The sequence below is a fragment of the Gouania willdenowi genome, chromosome 6, assembly GCF_900634775.1.
Source record: "Gouania willdenowi chromosome 6, fGouWil2.1, whole genome shotgun sequence".
NCBI lineage: Eukaryota > Metazoa > Chordata > Actinopteri > Blenniiformes > Gobiesocidae > Gouania > Gouania willdenowi.
In genome coordinates this window covers 21,145,154-21,166,722 of record NC_041049.1, presented here as the reverse complement: position 1 = coordinate 21,166,722, position 21,569 = coordinate 21,145,154, and the positions used below count along the sequence as shown (strand labels likewise).

The 21,569-nt window shown below is 40.7% G+C and overlaps 2 protein-coding genes across 5 annotated transcripts in view; one reads left to right on the top strand and one right to left on the bottom strand.

The window, feature by feature from the left end:
* The first annotated feature begins 3,328 nt into the window (after positions 1-3,328).
* LOC114465738 (centrosomal protein of 83 kDa-like) lies at positions 3,329-11,202 on the top strand. Its single transcript, XM_028450938.1, has 11 exons — positions 3,329-3,599; positions 4,220-4,370; positions 5,386-5,478; positions 5,748-5,879; positions 6,925-7,176; positions 7,266-7,397; positions 8,557-8,671; positions 9,418-9,562; positions 9,672-9,821; positions 10,846-10,921; positions 10,999-11,202. The coding sequence occupies exons 1-11, from the start codon at positions 3,364-3,366 to the stop codon at positions 11,200-11,202; spliced, it is 1,686 nt and encodes a 561-aa protein (XP_028306739.1). The 5' UTR covers positions 3,329-3,363.
* The window catches only part of LOC114465591 (plexin-C1-like), a 48,017-nt gene continuing 36,963 nt past the window's right edge, over positions 10,516-21,569 (bottom strand). For 2 of the 4 annotated variants that reach the window (XM_028450694.1, XM_028450695.1), the window contains exons 24-31: positions 20,918-20,993; positions 20,688-20,722; positions 19,242-19,337; positions 18,949-19,112; positions 18,729-18,876; positions 17,877-18,017; positions 17,733-17,807; positions 13,326-13,430 (exon numbers count right to left, since the gene is read on the bottom strand). In XM_028450694.1, the coding sequence (XP_028306495.1) occupies positions 13,326-13,430; positions 17,733-17,807; positions 17,877-18,017; positions 18,729-18,876; positions 18,949-19,112; positions 19,242-19,337; positions 20,688-20,722; positions 20,918-20,993 (840 nt within the window). Of the gene's footprint in view, positions 13,431-17,732; positions 17,808-17,876; positions 18,018-18,728; positions 18,877-18,948; positions 19,113-19,241; positions 19,338-20,687; positions 20,723-20,917; positions 20,994-21,569 lie in introns of those variants that run through there. The other 2 variants (XM_028450693.1, XR_003674323.1) reach the window with 2 other exon arrangements.

The following is a 21,569-nucleotide window of genomic DNA, read 5'->3' as shown; positions in this document are numbered from 1 at the left end:
GGCGTCATCCTCCTCTTCCTCTCCCGATAGGTGGAGGTCAGCTAGAAGTTTCATAGTGATTGACTCAGTTCATTTGATTCAGTTGATCTTCAGACAAGAAGATTTTGGTGACAATTTATTTTTGAATGTTTTGTTTGTGGTAAAATCAGCACTTTTATTGATCATTTATTTTTGTACAACAGACACCATTTAGTTTTCATTTGAATTGTATTTGTTTAATTTCAGATACGTTTTGAACATACATGAATATATCTGCTAATTATAGCCATATCATACCACCATTAAGAGAGTTTACCACTACAATTTAAGAAACAGAAGAATAGAAGAAATAGAAAGAAATACAGTTTTTTTATTGGGATCCCATTGAATTTCCCAGAGACCCACTCAAATCACCACGTGTGGGTCCCGGGGCCTCACTACATTAAAAACCTATCAACATCTCTGATACAGGGTTTGATTCACATGTTACTCCTTTTTTTTAAATTTTACATATGAGTTTATTTTTCGTCTATTAAATGTATTTAAAAGAAAGTAAATCTAAAGCGAGAATGTTATTCAACTGTCAAACCTTGTCATGATTTACATATTTTATTTTATTTAACTCATTCAGTGCCAGCCATTTTCAGATTTTCTACCCCCCTCAGTGCCAGCCATTTTTGAGCATTTTGACTGAATTTAAAGACCCACAGAATATTTTCTACTATGACTATGTGAAATCTGACACCAGATTCTGAAAGATTGAAGCCTCTACTTTCATCAAAAAAACATTTGTTTCTTGCTTGTTTCATTCTTTTGTAATCAGCCGTTGAATAGATCAAGTTTTACACAAATCTTCAGTTTCAGAGCAAAAATATGAGCTTTTTTGTAAAAAAAAAAAAAAAAAAAAAAAAAAAAAATTTTTTTTTTTTTTTTTTTTTTTTTTTTTTTGCTTTAGTGACAACTCTAACAACTGAACATTGTTTCCTTATATAAAACATTAAAAAAAAAAAAAAACATACAGTGTCACTGCTTGCCCAGTTTTTTTTATGGTTTTATCTCTCAATCGCCACATTATCCACGAGTTCCACACATGCTACCTCCTACGTGTCACCTATTATTTTGCTATCTGGCTCACAGGCTGGGGTATCTTGTACCCACCTTTCATCCAGAGGTGCACTGCTGCCTTCTTCAGGGCACAGTTGGTCACTACAACACCCAACAGCTTAGATCAGGGGTGTCCAATTCCGGTCCTCGAGGGCCACTATCCAGCATGTTTTAGATGTTTCCCTCTTCCAACACACCTGATTCAAATGATTAGGATTGTTATCAGGCTTCTGCAGAGCTGGATGAGGAGTTGATCATTTGAATCAGGTGTGTTGGAAGAGGGAAACATCTAAAACATGCTGGATAGTGGCCCTCGAGGACCGGAATTGGACACCCCTGGCTTAGATGTTGATGAGGGACCTCTGCCAGGGTGTTTTCTAGTAATCCCCGTGAAAAAATGTAAATGACGAGTTCTCTCGTCCATGGCACTGAGCGTTTGGATTTAAAATGATGAGTTATCTCATCAATGGCACTGAGTGAGTTAATATGGTATTGTTCTCTGTCTCAACTCCCAAAAGTTTTGTCTTGGTGCATTCTGGTTTTGGGCAGGTTTTGGTCTCAGATGGTATGGTCCTTCCATCTGCTCCTCCAGTTTTGCCTGTTCTCAATGGTCTTTGGACCCTGGTTCACCCGACGAGGCACCCAATTGTTTGTTCTGAGGTCCAGGACAATCCTGCATCATAAAGCGGATCCTTGAGGAGGTCTTCCTCTCTTTTACCATTTTCTCCATCTGTTGGAAGCACTGGTCCAAGCAGTGGTTTAAATAACTCGCCGACAAACTTGATATTGCCAAGCGAGCGTCTCCTTGCCTTATCTTTAAAGTAGAAAGTAGAGGCTTCAATCTTTCAGAATCTGGTGTCAGATTTCACATAGTCATAGTAGAAAATATTCTGTGGGTCTTTAAATTCAGTCAAAATGCTCAAAAATGGCTGGCACTGAGGGGGGTAGAAAATCTGAAAATGGCTGGCACTGAATGAGTTAAATAAAATAAAATATGTAAATCATGACAAGGTTTGACAGTTGAATAACATTCTCGCTTTAGATTTACTTTCTTTTAAATACATTTAATAGACGAAAAATAAACTGATATGTAAAAAAAAAAATCAAACCCTGTACAGAGATGTTGATAGGTTTTTAATGTAGTGAGGCCCCGGGACCCACACGTGGTGATTTGAGTGGGTCTCTGGGAAATTCAATGGGATCCCAATAAAAAAACTGTATTTCTTTCTATTTCTTCTATTCTTCTGTTTCTTAAATTGTAGTGGTAAACTCTCTTAATGGTGGTATGATATGGCTATAATTAGCAGATATATTCATGTATGTTCAAAACGTATCTGAAATTAAACAAATACAATTCAAATGAAAACTAAATGGTGTCTGTTGTACAAAAATAAATGATCAATAAAAGTGCTGATTTTACCACAAACAAAACATTCAAAAATAAATTGTCACCAAAATCTTCTTGTCTGAAGATCAACTGAATCAAAATGAACTGAGTCAATCACTATGAAACTTCTAGCTGACCTCCACCTATCGGGAGAGGAAGAGGAGGATGACGCCTTCATCACTACGGCCCGGGCTCGGGAGGTGGATGAGGAAAGCACACCAGCCTCTCTCCCCGGTGGGTGGAACCACTTGTCGAGGCGGTCTGACTGTATGTTTTTAATAAATATGATGTTTTTTACAGCTCTGACTCTGGTTTTATTTAACAGGTGAAGGGAATCTAACGCATATCTTTTAAAAGCTGCTGATAGAAAATAGACTTAACTATAAAAAAAAAAATAAAAAAAAAAGTGAAGTTACAGCTATTTACTGGCGATTTTTGTTGCCAGGTAAATACTGTAATTTGAATCACAAGATAATATTTTTTGTAAAAAAAAAAATGCAATAAATGGTTGTAATTCATTTACAATAAAAACATGTAAAAGTGATAGTGTTTTATACTGTAATTGTGGTGGAGAAAGAAATGGACAGTGGTGGGTTGGAGTTCGCTGATTGGTCTGAAGCCATTCTTTAAAATCCAGACACACAAACTGAAGTGGTCTTATTGTCAGTCAGAGTTTGTGTATCCATAACAGAGCCAGTAGCACAGCCTTCACTAATCACTTGAGACAGTGAAGAGTTAATCTTAACAAGTAGCTGGGGAACTCTTCTCCATGGTTACCAACTATCAACAAAATTCGCACTTCAAAGCCACTGTCATGTTTGACCTGGAAAACGTTCTAATCACACGTGTATTGTTTTACTCTGAGGTCCTCTTTCATCTTTTCAGTTATTTTCATGTCTGAGTCAATATCACTATCTTCTACAGGCGACATGCCCTCTACTGGCCCCAGTAGCACAAACCCTGTGGTCCAAAACCTGGATCCTGGGGTGAATCAGTGTGCAGCCATGCTGGGTCTGTCTGCTGGACTGGAGGGGGCTGAGCTGGAGCTGCACAAAATGCTGATTGTAGAGAAGATGACGAACGAAACCCACAAATCCAACTACCAAACTCTAAAGATGGAACATCTCAGGTACAGTCCGTTCTCATTGATCATCTGGAGCTCATAACTACAAAAGTGTATTATATAGACTTGTAAAAAAAATCAGTTTTTTCTGAATTATTAATTTGTTTTGTGGCTATTTTTTTTTTTTTTTTTCCAGAGTCATTTTTATCTGTTTTTCGGAGTAATTTTTTCTATTTTTTTGAGTATTTTCCCCTGTTTTTCAGAATCATTTTTGTTTTGTTTTGGAGTCATTTTTCATGTTTTTCTGAGTATTTTTTTTCCTATTTTTCAGTCATTTTTCCAGTTTTTGCAGAGTATTTTTCCTGTTTTTCTGTATTTTTTTTCTTAGTCTTTCAGAATAATTTTTCCTATTTTTTTGAGTATTTTTTTTCTCTCCTGTTTTTCAGTGATTTTTTTTTTTAAAAAAAGTTCTAAAACAGACAAAAAGTAACATGAAAATCCTAAAAATGACTCCAAAAAAAATGTTTTTTGCCCCAAAGAACAGAAAAAAAACCTAAAAATATTAAATATTCAGAAAAAAATGTTTTGTTTTTTTTCCTTTGCACACATAAATAACTAAAGTGAACAGATCATTTTCAGTTGTGTAGTGAAAGTATTGTATCATGTCTTTGTTTGCTCTGGTGCAGCCTGCAGAATGAGTTTACTCATGTGCAGAGTGAACTGAGGCGTCTGCAGAGCGACCAGCAGTCCGAGCAGGAGAAAGTGCAGCTGCTGTTTGCTGAGCTGCAGGGAGAGCTGCTGGACAAAAGCAGAGAGCTGGAGGATCTGCGGCTGCAGGTACGAATCCTCTTTTATTGTCTGCATTTTCCTTATTATTTGATTTAATTCAATGGATATACTCATTTTTAGGGATGTAACGATTCACTCAACTCCCGATACGATTCGATTCACGATTTATTTTACAAAATGGGACTGTAGACAAATTAGAAAATACTGTATTATTTTCCTTTTATTTTTCATTGTCAAAAGAATTCCTTGATAAACAATTCAAAACAATGCAATTTAACTAAAAATAAATCTTGAATGAAATAAATAAAGGAATAATACAAATTAAAATGAAGCCTATTAATTTAAATTCTGGTTCTAAAATAAACAATGCAAAACTGCATAATAGTTCTTTTTCTTTTAAAAGTGCAACTGAAAATGTATTTTGTGCCTTAACAATTGGACTTAAAAAGAAAAAAAAAACGTGATTACACTTATTTACGTCATATTTGTTTGGACCAGCAGAGGGCGCTGGTAACACAGTGGTCGTTTGGCATGCAGATATCTTTCAGTGAAGAAGAGAAGCTATGCTAGCAGACAGAGCTAATAGAAAAACGTGACTTTTACAGATATTCAAGTAATATTACAGATATTCTTTCGGTGCTTAAGGGGTAAGGAATCATTTATTAACATATTTAAGAGTAGAAGGCGGCCAGAAAGAAAGTATTAGCAGACTCCACCCGACACCTACACTTGTACACGCCGCCCTCTGCTGGTTAAAAAGAGTACTGCGATTCAATTTTCAGAAAATCGATATCAACCGTGATACCTATGAATCGATTTTTAACTGCCTTACGATTAATCGTTACATCTCTACTAATTTTTCATCTTGCAGACAAACACCAATGTGTCTATGTGCTTGTATGTGATTATAACAGGTGTAAAATTGTAAATGACCATACCTGGAATTTGGACCCCATCTTTTATTTTGCACTTTTTATATAAGGGAGTCCATATCCAATCCCATAGAAAATGGACCTTGACCCTATAATACAAATGAAATATAAGATATGTGTGTTCTGTTTAGGTGATGACTCCACAACGACTGGAGTTACTCAGAGTGCAGGTTCAGCAGGAGATGGAGGCACCAGTTCGAGAAAGGTTTACCATGCTAGAGCAGGTCAGTGTCTTTGGTCATGGAAATCCAGTTTGTAATGAAAGAAGTATAATCTGAACTCATTCTGTTGAGTTTTTGATGGTTAACTGTGTTTTAATGGAAATGTATTCCTCCTCCATATTATTCTAATATATGCATGCACTCAGTTTGCATGTGTGAGGGCGTTACATTTGTGATGTTTGGTCAAGTGATTATCTCTTCATCGAAGAGCATCTTATAAAGCAGCCTTAGATGCTGATTTTTAAGAGTCCTTTCTGACGTTGTGTGCACAGGAGACTGAGAAGTACAGAGCTGAGTACAACAGGGTGAGGTACGACTACACCATCCTCAAGGCCCAGTTTGACCACCAGACCAACGAACACGCTCGCGTCCTCGAAGATAGAAGGATGCGTTATGAGGCCGAGGTGATTTATTTATTCTAATAGCAGTGGTTTCTGACCTGTTTCTTGTCCTGACCTCGTTTTTATATCACACATTTCTGGCGATCCCAGACATTTTTTCTCTCTCTCTCTAATAATGTTTTGATCTTTTTTGTTATACTGCGTTACATATACAGAGTAGCCAGTGTTAGTGCAAAAAGTGACAAAATACGTCAGTTCACATATTGTTACACTGCATTTTTATTTGGATTACATTTATATTTGAGAAGGTGAAAGTATTGAACACAGTTGTTTGAGATTGTGTGTAGTTTTTTATTTTGAAAAAGAATAATATTCTTTCTGCACTGTATATCTACTTCTGTGATGTGATGTATTGCTCTTTTAATTGTGCAAAATAGATAAATAAAAAAAAAATATATATATATATATTTTAAAATAAATTTAGAATAAAAAATATATACGGTGTTTTGAAACAGTAATTTTTTTACATGTTATTATTATTAGATATTTGAGTCGACATAATTTTATTTCCAGGCAACCCCACATGGGGTCACGACCCCAATGTTGAAAAACCCTGAATTACAGGGTAGCTGGATTAACTTTAAATTAGAGCTGGGCAATATATCAAGATTCAAGATATATTGAGTTTTCTATTTTTATTGAAATAGAACTTCATTGTTATATACATTTTATAGCTTTTCTTGTAATAAAATACAGCATGAAAAGCAAAGTTGGATGGATTTGTGAGTGTGTTTAAACCTAGACCTAGCTCTAAGCAAGCCACAGAACTCACTCACACATGCTGTCCCTTAGAGGAGAAAAAGGCAAAAGTGGCACATACAGTATTGTGCAGCCGTTTGTTAGTACGTAAATGTGCCTGTGTGGCATTTTGCATCAGCAAATTTAACCAAGAATTGTCTTTCTGGTCAGACTTTATTTGATTAAAAATATCAAGATTTATATCGAACATTTTGAGAAAAAAATATGAACATATGACTTTTGGTCCATTAGGCCCAGACCTACTTTAAATGTGTTTATTTATAAGTTTGGGTTGATGTCCTGTTGTCAGATCGTTCGTCTGGAGAAGGATCGAGAGGACCTGGTGGCTCAGTATCAGGAATCAGACTCTGTGTGTGACAGCAAGCGAGTGGAGACTCTGCTGGGGGAGATAGTCCAGCTCCACCTGCGGATGAAGGGCTTCGAGGCAGAACTGGCTGAGCTTTATGCTCAGAAGGAAAATGCGAGACAGCAAGCCGAGAGCATGGAGCGCATCCAGAACAGACAACTGTCAGAGTCTCAGGGGGCGCTGAAGATTCTGGAGGTGAGGAGAGCAAAGTTACCACACCAGGGAGTCAGACTCTCCGTGATGGTTGTTAAATGAAATGTGATTGGTTGGTGGTGGTGTTACAGGCGGAGCGTCTGTCGCTGCGTCAGCATCTGGAGCGGATGGAGAACGAGCTGGGTTTGAGCGACGAGCAGAGCAGCCTGGTGTCAGGGAAACTGCACAAAGCGGAGCGTGAAATCGGCAGCCTCTGCTCCCAGGTACGATGAAGACATCCTCCATTACTTTCTTTAATGAAACAGAAAAAAACAACAACTACTCAACAAGCTTTGCTGTTGGAGATCATTACATTAAATATTTAGCTTTACTTGAAGTTTGATACATAAGGCTGACATTACGCTGTTATTATCTGTCATTAGCATTATTGAGATGTCATTAAGCTGTCAAATTATGACACCTTTTGCTAAATCATGACACCTTTGGAGCTATGTTGGCATTTTTTTGGGTTAGGTGGAGGGATCTAGTGGAGTTAATGTTAGGTCAGGGGTCTGCAACCTTTATTTTCAAAGGAGCCATTTTGCCTCATCTCACCTGGATTAAAAATACCTTCTCAATGAAGACAATACAGTGTATTAAATTCTATACAGTTAAAATGATATAGAATAACGTTTGATTTCATTCTATTTGATTTATATTGATCGTGTAAATGGCAACTTAGAAACAGTTTAAAATAAAATGAAATAAAATAAATGAACATCAAGAAATAACAACAAAACAGTATCTTGCCATCTAGCCATTGTAAAAGAGTCAAAGAGCCACATGAGGCTCCAGAGCCGCAGGTTGCAGACCCCTGGGTTAGGGTAACAAACAACACTTAATGACAGCCTTCATGACACCATGTTCATGCTAATGACAGGTGTCATGTCATAATAATAATGTCAGCTTTTATGCATAAAACTTCAAGTAAAATGACACCGCTTTAAAAAAAAAAAAAGTAATACATTTCCCATTGTCCTTTAGATCTGATTGCATCTCATTATCACACTCGATGTCATTATATGTTGTTGGACAGGTTGGGAAATGAGTCGGGAATAAACAGAAAGGTCCCATTAGGGATTAAGTGACAGTGTTATAATGTGGCCAATAAGTGAATCTGGTCAAGTGGATATGACCAATAGGTTTTCTTAATACTCAGTTCTTGGAGCTTTTACATTTGTCTGTAAATGTTTCTTTTGGCTAAAATGCCGACATTGTAGTTTATAAAAGTGGGGTGAGTTGGAAACTTTAGAACTGTGAAAGTTTTACTCCCGATGCAGCATAAATTCAAGTCTGTGTCCTGATTTAACAAAGGCAGCCTACACATCAAACAGAATCATCCTTAAATACTGTGAATAATATATGTTATGTTTTAAATCTTAGCTGGAAAGCCTGAAGTATTCACACAAGATGGAAATGGGAACTGTGGAGCTGGACTGTGCTCGAGCTAAAGGAGAGATGGAGAGGGAGAAAGACGCACTGCAGAGACAGATTGATGGTAAGCACATGCACAAAACAAACACAAGATATATAGACGATATTTGAGTAGAGTTAACACATGTTTATCATCTATGAACGTATTCCCACACACACGTATATACACACTTTCTCAGTTTAATCTGATTCTTACATAACTTGTGCCCGTTAGAGGATAGCACCAATAAATGCAGGCTTGTTGGTAAATATACTGTACACTGACTAAAGTACACAACTCAATATACACAAAATTAGGTTTCCATTATTTTCATTGGCCACAGATTAATTAAGCAGCAAGCCATGCAGACGGTCAACTCCCATTTACAGGTAATGTAGTGCAATTTAAAAAATATATACAAAGCACAGGTAACTTTTATCACAGCAGAGACCACAATAATGTGATTGTCTGATCTGAGGGACATATTGTCACCATTCAAGTAGATATAGAATAATGCCCAATATCAACATTAATACAGGAAAGAACAAAAAGTTTGTGTATTTATGTTGTCCAGTAAATAAATGTTTCCTCTCATTTGGTTTGTTTTTGTGTTTAGAGTCATTTTGTGTATTTTCATTGTTAGTTTTGGTTTTTCAGAGTCACTTTTGTGTGTTTTTGGAGTCCTTTTTGTTTTTATTGTGTATTGTTGTTGCCCTTTTGTGTGTTTTTTTGAGTCATTTAGTGCACTTTTTTGGGGAGTAGCACAAGTGTAGACCAAGGGCCACCAGTTGCCCATGTTTAACATCAGCAGTATATTCTATGTGTCTCAGATCTGCAGACAGATGTGGAGGTTGTCACGGAGGCGTTAGAGCGGCTTAAAGAAGTTTTGCTGGAGACGCAGAGAGAGACGGTGCGGATGGTGCGGTGCGCACGAGAGGAGGAGCTACGCAAGTTTACAGCTCTGCTTGAGGAAAAGTGAGAATCACTCTTTCATTTCTGCTTCATGACTCTGCAGGTTGACTGCATTTAGTCATAGAAACTAAGAAACACTCATTGTCGCTGTTGTCAACTGTGTGGACATTAGGATGCAGTTGGAGCACCGCCTTGAATCCATAGAACACCAGAAGGCACTGCAGGTAGCCTCTGATCACAACCTGAAGAAGGATTGGGAAGAGCGTCTCCACAAAGTCCAGCAAAGCGAGGAATGTGCTCACAGAGAGCTGCATAACCTGAGGTGTGTGTTCTGAATGTTGGCATGTGTCTGTTGTCACATGGTGCTATAAGCAAATATCGGCCAAAGTCATATTTCAGAAGTTTGTAAACTAATAAGCCTGTTATTCCCTCTGCTGTTATGACTGAGAGCAGACACAATACCACAATTTGTGTTTCTTTTAAAGGCACTTATTTTAATTCTCATAATTGTCACACTTTATTCAGCGACTGATACTAGGGCTGGGCGATATGGACCAAAACGCATGTCTATATTTTTTCTCAAAATAGTGATATAAAATATAAATCTGCATCATTTTATTTCAAATGAAGTTTGATGAGAAAGACAATTCTGGGTTAAATTTGATGATCCAAATGTCACACGGGCACATTTACTAACAAACAGCTGCACAATATGTGCCACTTTAGGCTTTTTGTCCTCTAAGAGACAGCACGTGTGAGTGAGTTCTGTTTAGGGGAAGGTCTGGGTTAGAACACACACAGCAATCCATCAAACTGTGATTTTTATGCTGTTCTGAGAAGTAGTGAAAGCAACGACTCCTTAAACAAGTATTTTAAAACATAAGCTATAAAAATATATGCATTGATATAGGCGATATTGCAATATTTTATATCCCCAAAATAGAAAACTCGATATATCTTTCAACTCAACTTTATTTATACAGCACAAATTACAACAAAGTCATCTTAGTGCACCTAACAAAATATAAAGTCCATAGTAAGAAAAAGAACCCAACAAGATCCACATGAACAAACATTTAGCGACAATGGGGAGAAAAAAACTCATTCTTTTTTACAGGATGAAATCTCCAGCGGAACCAGGTTCAGAATCTGGATATATTGCCCAGCTCTAACTGATACACACATCTTTAAACAACTCTGTCATCCTGCTTTTCTTTCATAATCTTACTTATGTGTTTCGTTTGAAGTGTACAGTACTAAAAGCAAATGGTCTAGTCTGCACAGTGAAGTTATTTTCATGCTCGTTTTCTTTTATTTTTCTAATGATGTGATCTTGTTGTCTTTAGATGTAAACTCCAGCAGCAGAGCTCACAGGTTGAGGAGCTTGAGAGGCAAAAAGCAGAATTTTTTGACCTACAGCAGGTAAATTCAGAACATTCAGGAAATCAAGTGAGTTTGTGAACATTGGAGTAAATATAAATGTTTGTTTGGCATGCTAGCAAAATCAGGAGCTTGGAGTACAGATTGAAAGGCTGTCCCACTCTGAAAATGAGTTGAAGGAGACAAAGCAGGATCTTCAACAAGTGTTGGGGACAATGAAGGAGGAGCTCAGAGCAGCCCAGGCCCAGGCAGAGAAGAGCCAAGAAGAAGCTAAGCAGTATGTCTGCACTACATGCTGTCGCCATCACATCATTGAATATTAGTTTTTTTTTCTCTCACTAACTTCCACTTGGACTATGCTGCGTCCTCAGGTTTCTGGAGAAGCGTCAGGTGGAATGGTTCCTGGAGGAACATAAGCTGCAGCAGCGAGAAGCGGAGCTGCAGCACAAATACCATGACGTGAAAGAGAAACTGCAGAAGGCAGAACTGGCTCAGAAGAAGGTAGAGCTGACAGCTCACACAGTACAGACCCTTTTCAAAAAATTAGAATATTAGGGAAAAGTTGTTTAATTCCTTTCAAAAAGTTAGACTTTCATAGATTATAAATTCATGGCCCACAATTTAAATGATTTCAAGTATTCATTTGTTTATTTTTACATAATTTGGGCTTCCAGCTCAACAAATAAAAACAACTTTTCCATGATATTCTAATTTTTTGGAAAGGGTCTGTATATTAACCAGCATGTGGGAAACAGTGAACTAAGGCAGATGATTGTTGTGTTTAACAGGTGCAGAGTGAAGAGAGGGATCACCTGAATAGGATTGAGCTGCTGGAGGCCACGATTGTAACGCTGGAGCTGGAAACTTCTCTCTATAAAAAGTAACTATTGACTGTCTGCTATAAGGCTGCACCATTTTAGCTCAAAAGTATATCCAGATTTTTTTAATTTGAAAACTTGATTTTCGGTTTAGATTTTCTTTTATTATTTCAACAAATTGCAGTTTTGGAAGTACAACTGCAAAGCATTAACAAAGGATGTTAAATCCCCTGTGGGATTGATAAGATAACAACCTGTCCATGAAAATGATTAGATTTTGGGCCTATTTTTCCTGATAGTTCCTTTGTCTTTCTCAGGCGATCAGACAACCAAACTAATCTGAGGAGACGTCTGAAGAAGCTACAACAGCAACGCAATGAGTTTCATCAGCTCCTGCTCAGTGATCCAGGTTCTCTGCTGATGTCCTCAGCCGCCCCTCTGCTGGATCTAGGCTGCTCGTCTGCCTGACAGCCTCACCCTAGGCCCCGCCTCCCTGTACACACAGTTAACCCTCGCTCTTTCTAGCGTACCCCAGGTCTTCACAGCTTCATCTACAGACTATTAAATAAAACAGTTAAACTTCAGTTCTGTCTCCATGTTTGTCATCTGCACCTGAGCTCTTACCGCCCCGTAACAGTCACAAGCAAAGTTTTAGCAGGTCTGTTGTTCCTGTAAACAGCTCACACACAGGTGAGTATCAGAAGTAAGTTTATTTATATGTTCAAAAGTAAAAATATATTATAATTAATTTAGGGATTTAAAATCATGAAGTTGTTCATTCTTGGTGTAAAAGTAATGTAAATTATGAACAGAGGTGCAAACAATAAAACAAAAAAAAAGGTGGTTTTAACAGCATTATTTAGTTTTTATAGTTAAAGTAAACAATGTATTTTCAACTGAAAACGAAAACAAATTTATATTTGAAATAAATTTAAAAAAAACAACAAATGGAAGTGATTTATGTCTTTACTAGTTGATCTACGTTGTTTTAGGAAAAACAAAAAGGTTAAAATCCATAATTATTACTATACTTGCTACAAGTCAAAGTTGTTGTTAGCGTCTCATGTTTCTATATGTACCTTTGTGTTTATGGCCAAACCCTGTTCTAAACAAATGAGAAAGTCTTAAATTAGGAGAGACTGGTTCTATACTTCAATGATTTTAACTTTTCAGTCTTTTTGGCATCACTGATACACGTTGATTCATTTTTTATTATATACTGATAATAGTTTACTACATCTGTGTCCAAAACAGATGAAATATTAGAAGAAATCAAACCTTTAATGGGTTGCCTATCACATGTTGGCCATGATGTCCTCAGGGTTAGATTATTGTTTTTAAATGCATGTTTATATCTATACTAAAGCCATTCAGAGGAAAAATGTTTACATGGCACTACATGGCACCATAGAAGGGACTGTTTCAACAGCACAAATTCATAAAAAACGGTTCTAAACCAGATGAAGAGATGACTAACAGGCAGCCACATGATCAGCCATGCCCTCTGTGCTCCTGATGCACTACCTCAGCTGCTCCTCCTTTACTGAGCATCCTCCATATCAGTCAAACATGTCCTCCATCCTCTGCTCTTCCACATGTTTCCCTCGACACGTCATCCTCAGGACGGCTCAGTCCCACGAGCAGCTTTTCTGTCCATCAAAAGAGTTTTTTACATGCTGTAGTTGCTCTGTGAGCTCAACAGGAACTCCATTCTGCTCCAACTTCTCTTTAATCTGTAAAAAAGATACACATCCAAAAAATGTTGTGGAATCTAAGTATTATTTAAAAAAAAAAAAAAAAAAAACTACTCCTGCACTGTTTTGTAAATTTGTAATAAAATGTGTAATAAAACGTGTATGAATGATCACTGATGAAGTAAGTGGAACTGTTTGTTACAAAGTGCTGCTCTGCCCACAAGAACAGGAAACACCAGCCTCATCAGTTAAACTGAGGTTAGGAAACATGGTTTCAATGTTTACACATGGCACAGTTTCCCATGTGAAGTGGTCACTCGCTGCAGCTTTAGGCGTCGCCTTCTCCTTGTAGTTCACAGAGACGCACGCAAAAATAAAATCCTTTCAACGCTGTTATTGCACCTCAGTTTACAGAAGTGTAAGCCTCATAGATCAATAAATTCAAGATCATTTGCACACAAAAAAGATGTAAAAGGTTGAAATTGACACTTGAAAGATTGTTTTCATCCCCACCATAAACACTCTGTATGTTGACAGTTTTATGTATTGCATTGTGGGATGTAGCGTCGGGGAGACATTTGCATTGAAGTGTTTTTATTCCATTCAGATATCACTGGGAATACTGGGGACAAACTGGAAGAAAAATGGTATCAAGTAAACCATTGTCATTGTTTACTGTAACAATGATGTAAAAACACTTCTTTGCATCTGTCCATGCTTTGGACTCCACATCCCACAATGCATTGTGAAATTTGTTTATGGTGGAGATGAAGACAAACATTTAAGCAGCAATTTCAACCTTTTACATCTTTTTGTGTGCAAATGGTTTTTGATATATTGATCTATGAGGCCTATGGATTCATCTGATAGCAAATACAAATATAATCTCCAGCAGCTTTAACTCCATCCATCCATCCATCTTCTCCCGCTTAGCCGTTTCCAGGTTGTTATGGCAATTTTTATATTCATCATCATATCGTCAAATGTATGTTCATGTGTACAATTTGTCATGTTTTAATACATGATGACTCCATTACTCTTTGAACAGCTGAATCATGTTAGATTAAACAGTACAGATCGTATTGTACTCATACAACACAGAGTCTCTGCTGAGGGCCAAAACTCAAACTCACATGCAGATATACACGAGCGCACACACTATCAAGGATAGATAAGAGTGGCGCCCAATCTTCCTCACAATATACACGTCTTCATCATCCTCCAACATTTCCACTGTGGGAGCATCTGACTCCCTCCTTTTCTTTCTTTCAGGGTTGGGACCTTTTCTTTATCTGTATAAAAGCTTAAGCTTGAAACTGTTAGACAGAGCGGGTCTCTGCCTTCGAACGTCCGGCCGGACGGTCACTAATTTTTGTTCCACTTTGTTCCATCTTTGTACTTTTTTTTAACTTAGTTTTATAATAAACCTTTTTTATAAAATCATCAATGCTTCGCCTGGACTCCATCACTCAACCAGAGCAATAAATCATGTCTCCAAATGAGGTCAACCGCAAATTTTGCCGTAACAGGATCGAGGGGGCAGCATCCTCAGTAGGGAGGCCCAGACTTCCCTCTCCCCGCCCACTTCCTCCAGCTCTTCCGGGGGGACCCCGAGAAGTTCCCAGGCCAGCCGAGAGACATAGTCTCTCCAGCGTGTCCTGGGTCTTCCCCGGGGCCTCCTTCCGGAGGGACGTGCCCTGAACGCCTCACTAGGGAGGCGTTCAGGGGGCATCCTAATTAGGTGCCCGAGCCACCTCATCTGGCTCTTCTCGATGCGGAGGAGCAGCGACTCTACTTTGAGCCCCTCCCGAATGACTGAGCTTCTCACCCTATCTCTAAGGGAGAGCCCAGCCACCCTACGGAGGAAACTCATTTCGGCCGCTTGTACCCGTGATCTTGTTCTTTCGGTCATGACCCAAAGTTCATGACCATAGGTGAGGGTTGGAACGTAGACCGACCTGTAAATCGAGAGCTTCGCTTTTTGGCTCAGCTCCCTTTTTACAATGACGGACCGGTGCAGACTCCGCATCACTGCAGACGCCGCACCAATCCGCCTGTCGATCTCTCGCTCCATCCTTCCCTCACTCGTGAACAAGACCCCGAGGTACTTGAACTCCTCCACCTGGGGCAGAACCTCATCTCCAACCCGGAGAAGGCACTCCACCTTTTTCCGGTCGAGAACAATGGACTCGGATTTGGAGGTGCTGATTCTCATTCCGGCCGCTTCACACTCGGCTGCGAACCGATCCAGTGAGAGTTGAAGGTCACGGTATGTTGGAGCCAACAGGACCACATCATCTGCAAAAAGCAGTGATGCAATACTGAGGCCCCCGAACCGGACCCCCTCAACGCCCTGACTGCACCTAGAAATTCTGTCCATAAAAGTTATGAACAGAATCGGTGACAAAGGGCAGCCCTGGCGGAGTCCAACCCTCACCGGAAACAATTTCAACTTACTGCCGGCAATGCGGACCAGACTCTGACTCCGGTCATACAGGGAACGAACAGCTCCTATCAGGAGGTTCGATACCCCATATTCCCGGAGGACCCCCCACAGGAATCCCCGAGGGACACGGTCAAATGCCTTTTCCAGGTCCACAAAACACATGTGGACTGGTTGGGCAAATTCCCATGACCCCTCAATTACCCTGAGGGTGTAGAGCTGGTCCACAGTTCCACGGCCAGGATGAAAACCACATTGCTCCTCCTGAATCCGAGGTTCAACTATCCGGCGGACCCTCCTCTCCAGTAGCCCTGAATAGACCTTACTGGGGAGGCTGAGGAGTGTGATCCCTCTATAATTGGAACACACCCTCCGGTCCCCCTTCTTAAAAAGGGGGACCACCACCCCGGTCTGCCAATCCAGAGGCACTGCCCCCGATGTCCACGCGATGTTGCAGAGTCGTGTCAGCCATGACAGCCCCACAACATCCAGGGCCTTGAGGAACTCCGGGCGGATCTCATCCACCCCCGGAGCCCTGCCACCGAGGAGCTTTTCAACCACCTCGGCAACCTCAGCCCCAGAGATAGGAGAGCCCACTCTCGGGTCCCTGGGCCCTGCTTCCTGATTGGAAGGCGTGTCGGTGGGATTGAGGAGGTCTTCGAAGTATTCCCCCCACAGATCCACAACGTCTCGAGTCGAGGTCAGCAGCGCACCATCCGCACCATACATAGTGTTGACGGTGCACTGCTTCTCCCTCCTGAGACGCCGGATGGTGGTCCAGAATCTCTTCGAAGCCATCCGGAAGTCGTTCTCCATGGCCTCACCAAACTCCTCCCATGTCCGGGCTTTTGCCTCGGTGACCGCCGTGGCTGGACTCCACTTGGCCCGTCGGTACTTGTCTGCTGCCTCCGGAGTCCCACAGGCCAAAAAGGCCCGGTAGGACTCCTTCTTCAGCTTGACGGCATCCCTCACCACCAACGGGTTCGGGTATTGCCGCCACGACAGGCACCGACTACCTTGCGGCCACAGCATCGATCAGCTGCCTCAGCAACAGAGGCACGGAACATGGCCCACTCGAACTCAATGTCCCCCGCCTCCTCCGAGACATGGTTGAAGTTTTCCCGCTGGGTGGGAGTTGAAGCTCCTTCTGACGGGAGACTCTGCCAGGCGTTCCCAGCAGACCCTCACTATACGTTTGGGTCTGCCAGGTCTAACCGGCATCCTCCCCCGCCATCGGAGCTAAATCACCACCAGGTGGTGATCAGTTGACAGCTCCGCCCCTCCGAGTGTCCAAGACATGCGGCCGCAAGTCCGATGACACGACTACGAAGTCAATCATCGAACTGCGGCCTAGGGTGTCCTGGTGCCAAGTGCACATATGGACACCCTTATGCTTGAACATGGTGTTCAACTGCTTTAACTGTTTTATTTTATTAGGAAAGAGAACAAACACGAATACAAACAATAAGGCTCACATAATGCCGTCTTTATCATGAATAAGGTGTCATGGAGGCTGTCATTAAGTGTCGTTCACTAAATTATGACATCTTTGGAGCTATGTTGGCGTTTTCTGGGTTAGGTGGAGGGATCTAGTGGGGTTAGGTAGGGTTAGAGTTCGGGTAAAGGTTAGAAGGTAGGGTAACAAATGACACTTAATGACAGCCCTCATGACACCTTATTTATGCTAATGACAGGTGTCATGTCATAATAATGACAACGTAATGTCAGCCTTTATGTATAAAACTTCAAGTAAAGTGTTACCAATGATTCTGAAGTGCAGTTAATTACTCAGTGTTTTATTAAATGTTCCGTTGATAACTGCTGTACCCAATGTGGAATTAAGGCATCGCTGACACTTCACACAAACTGTTTGACAAACAAAGCCTTGATGTACTGACCTGTTTGTAATATCGCTGTATGTATTTGTAGAGCTCTCGTAGGGCTGCGGCCTCATTAAATTCATTCTCATGATGCTGAAACAGAAACACTTCTTTCAGTGCTCACTCTCTCAGAGCAACTCCTTTAAGTGTTGTGGACTTTACCTTTGACTCGATTGTCAAAAACTCCTTTAATTGTGAATCAGTGATGGATGCCTGATCTTTGATCTGTTTGTAGTAAGCTTTCACTTCCTGTTTAAACTTGGGAATCTCTTTGGCGTAGAGGAGCTTGTTGGTTGGTGCATACTGTAATGATCAGCAACAAGGTCAGTACGAACAACAAAGGAACAGCACTTTCTCTGTAAGGCAGGGGTGGAATGGCCATTTGGCATCCCGGGCATCGTCCCGGTGGGCCATCAACCCGAAGTGGGCCGGTTCGGTCCGCTACGTTTTATTCTATTTTTTTGATGAGTTAGTTGAGGCAAACATGGTAACACATGGCCAAAGATGGTCCAAAAGTGGCAAAAGAGTGAAAAGTGACTAAAATGGGCCAAAAACAGGCAAAATATAGGAAAGAAATGAAAAAAGAGGTACTTATTGGGTAAAAGTTAGCTTATTTAGATGAAAAGTAGCCAAAAAATTAAAGAAAGGACAAAAATTGCATTAAAGTGTCAAACAGAACTTGCAAAAATGGACAAAAAATAGAAAAAACAAGACATATATTGGCAAAAGGAGCTAAAGTCTAAAAAAAAAAGTGTCAGAACTATTTGAAAAGGGGAAAAATTGGGACAAAGGAAGTTTCAAAATGGAAATAGGCAAAAAGGGGTTCAAAAGTTTCCCCCTTTTAAGGTTTTCTGGGGAAATAATAATTAAAATTAAGACATAAAGAGCCACTTGTTGAGCATCACTGACTTAATAACGGCTTCTACATGGTGTCCGCTGATAATAAATGCCAGGGCTGAATTTTTGTCCCAGTCCACCCCTGCCGTAAGGTGATCATGTGAGAAAACCACACACCTTCCCCAGCTGTGTCTCACTGAGAGAAAAGCAGTCCATGAAAGCCTGAGCGATAACAGACAGGCATCCGTCCAGATGTGGACTCTTCTCCATGTCAAAGACAAACTGAGGGTTCTTCAGGATGTTGACCCAAAAGCGCAGCGGCAGACTGGGTTTAGAGACAACACGTTATTAGAGAAGAGGATTCATGGACTGCCTTTAACGCTGCTCTCAGCTGTACCTGTTAGTCTTCCAGATGTGCAGGACGTCTGGGTCACTGATCTTCATGTTGTCGGCCTGATTGTCCAACAGGTCAAAGAAGTATTTGACAGCATGCGGAGCTTTGCAGTCGGAAAGGCCCCAAATGGCTCTGAAAAGGTTCTCCACAAACGAATGCACGGCCACCTTCAGAGAGATTTAAAAACCCATTATTCACTTTCTTCAACCCTCATGACAGAAGAATTGGACACAATGTGAGAATGAGTTGTTGGTTAAATGTGAGGAGGACAGACAGGTTGTGCTTTCAGTACTTGCCTTGGTGGACAGCAGCTTGGTGAGGTGAACCTCCTTCACTTTTAACTTCTTCCTCTCTGGATTCTTTCTTTGGTTTTCGTCCACTTCAGGATCGATCTATATCAGGACAGCAGCCATCCAAAAGACAATTATCCTTAACACGCTGTGATACAAACACTAGGAGCCTGTACTACAAAGCTGAATAAGTATATCTGGGATATCTCTCCATTAGCGGGCTTCACCAAACCAAACATTCCTTTTGGGACAAGGGCGGGACATGAACAGAATGCTTGAAGCTAAATGGGCGAAGGGCCTGTCCACCATGATTTGTTTTAGCCACTCACACGGTAACAAATGACTATGTCGTCATCAGCATGCGCCACAGAGGCGCTGCTACAACATCAACAACAAGGCTCAGCTTTGCCGTCTTTACCATCCAAAAATGCACAAAGTGCCTCTCGCTGTTGTTTTTTCAAAAAGGAAATGCTGGATTCTTCTAAAACTGAGTTTATAGCAGCTTCCACACAATCATCCTCCTGCGTCGACATCTTTCTGTTTTGATTCGGAGCTATGCTAATAGCGGTATCCCAGCTAGTTCCTCTCCCCGCAACTGCACGTGCCAGTTTTGCTTTGGCGCTTCTGCCTTTGTCACATCCAAAAATCCTGCCCTAAACCACAACAATGCCTCATGGTTGGTTTGAATCGGTTCGGTTCGCTCACAGGAGGGTAAGGGCTGGAGCAGGACAAGATGGATTCTGGTGCTTGTGAACACCAGAAGAATCCACCGTGCAAGCAAGGTTAGCAAATTTCCGCAATTTTAACCAATCTGACTAAAGATTGCGGTGGATTCGGCAGCACAACGTGGCTGAAGTCCGTCAGGCTTGTGTAAGCCAGATCAACTTCTGAAGCCGACAGCCATCATCAGCCGCCAGGAGTCCTCTGGTGTAACCTGAATCACCATTTAGTCTGGTTACAGACTGCGTCACAACAGCCAAACTGACTCTTCCAAGAGAATTGATTTGTCAGAAGACGGGAATTTTAAAGTCACTCAGATCACTATGGGATGTTGAGCAAGTCCCTCAACCCCGAACTGCTCCCCAGGCGCCGCAAAATGGCTGCCCACTGCTCCTCAGGGATGGGTTAAATGCAGAGGACAAATTCCATTAATGTAGTATCATTACATGGCCAATTAAAGGCGAAAGCCCCGATTTAATCTTTAATCTTAATCTTAATCTTAATCTTATCCACTTCACAACCTGGTCCCGACCAGGTTAGCTGTTCAGCCTAAGTTACCACTGTGATTATCCAGCGTTAACCAGCGTCGTAGTGCGCACATGGAATAAATCCCAGAAGTTAGTGCGCTAAGTAGAAATCCAGCTTCGTAGTACAGGCCCTGGGAAAGGTCACTGAGTAAAACACACAATAACAAGATACTAAAGCAAATAAATGGGACAGACGGTCTCTTACCAAATGAAAGTATTTCCCTGAGAAGTTCTCATCATCTACAAGAAAAAGAGCAGACACACATAAAGTCTAATGGAAACTTCAGCAATGAATAATTCATCTCAATCTGGTTTAGTGTTAGTTACAATATTTGACAATACAATAAATCTTAATGTATTTGCATGTGTGTGTGCAGTGGATTTATATAAAATCACACACGTTAAAGTTCAGGGATGTGTTTTTCACTCACTGACCTTTCACACTTCCCTGAGGGCTCACAGTGGGGTGACCTTTCTTAGAAACCACTTTGACTGTCTCTCCATCACCAACCTACCACAATGACAAACAGGACAAAAGGATTATATTATAATATTTTACTTTGTGTTGCTCAGTTTCACCAGCACATGACTTTTTAAACACAACCAGAAAATTGTTTGGCCCGAGTGCCACGAGCTGGCGAAGGGCCTTTTGCTCTCGAAGGAAACTAAGAAGGAAAAGGCGGAGCCTATGCGAATGCCACGTGCCGTCCGTGACCAGGGACCCTTGTCTTTTCGTAGGCATGCCCCCGCGCTTTACGAAAATGTATAGTTCATGGTACTCAAAAAGGGGAAACATTGTTATTGGGTCGGATTATTATTCTTTCTTTCTTTCTTTCTTTTTTTCCCTTTTTTACAACTTTTACGGTGTTTGCAGGGTGGAGCAGTGAATTTGGCAAAAATTGGCACGTACGAACTCCGATTTGCATCAAATGTGAATCAGTAGTTAGACTCCCGGACCTAAACCAGCTCAATGTGGAAAAACAAACATTGGCACATTAGCACCCCCTACAGACTGAAGAGAATTTAATATGAGACAAATGTCCTATTTTAGTACACTTTTCCTAAGGCATTTCACCGAGAGGGTTCA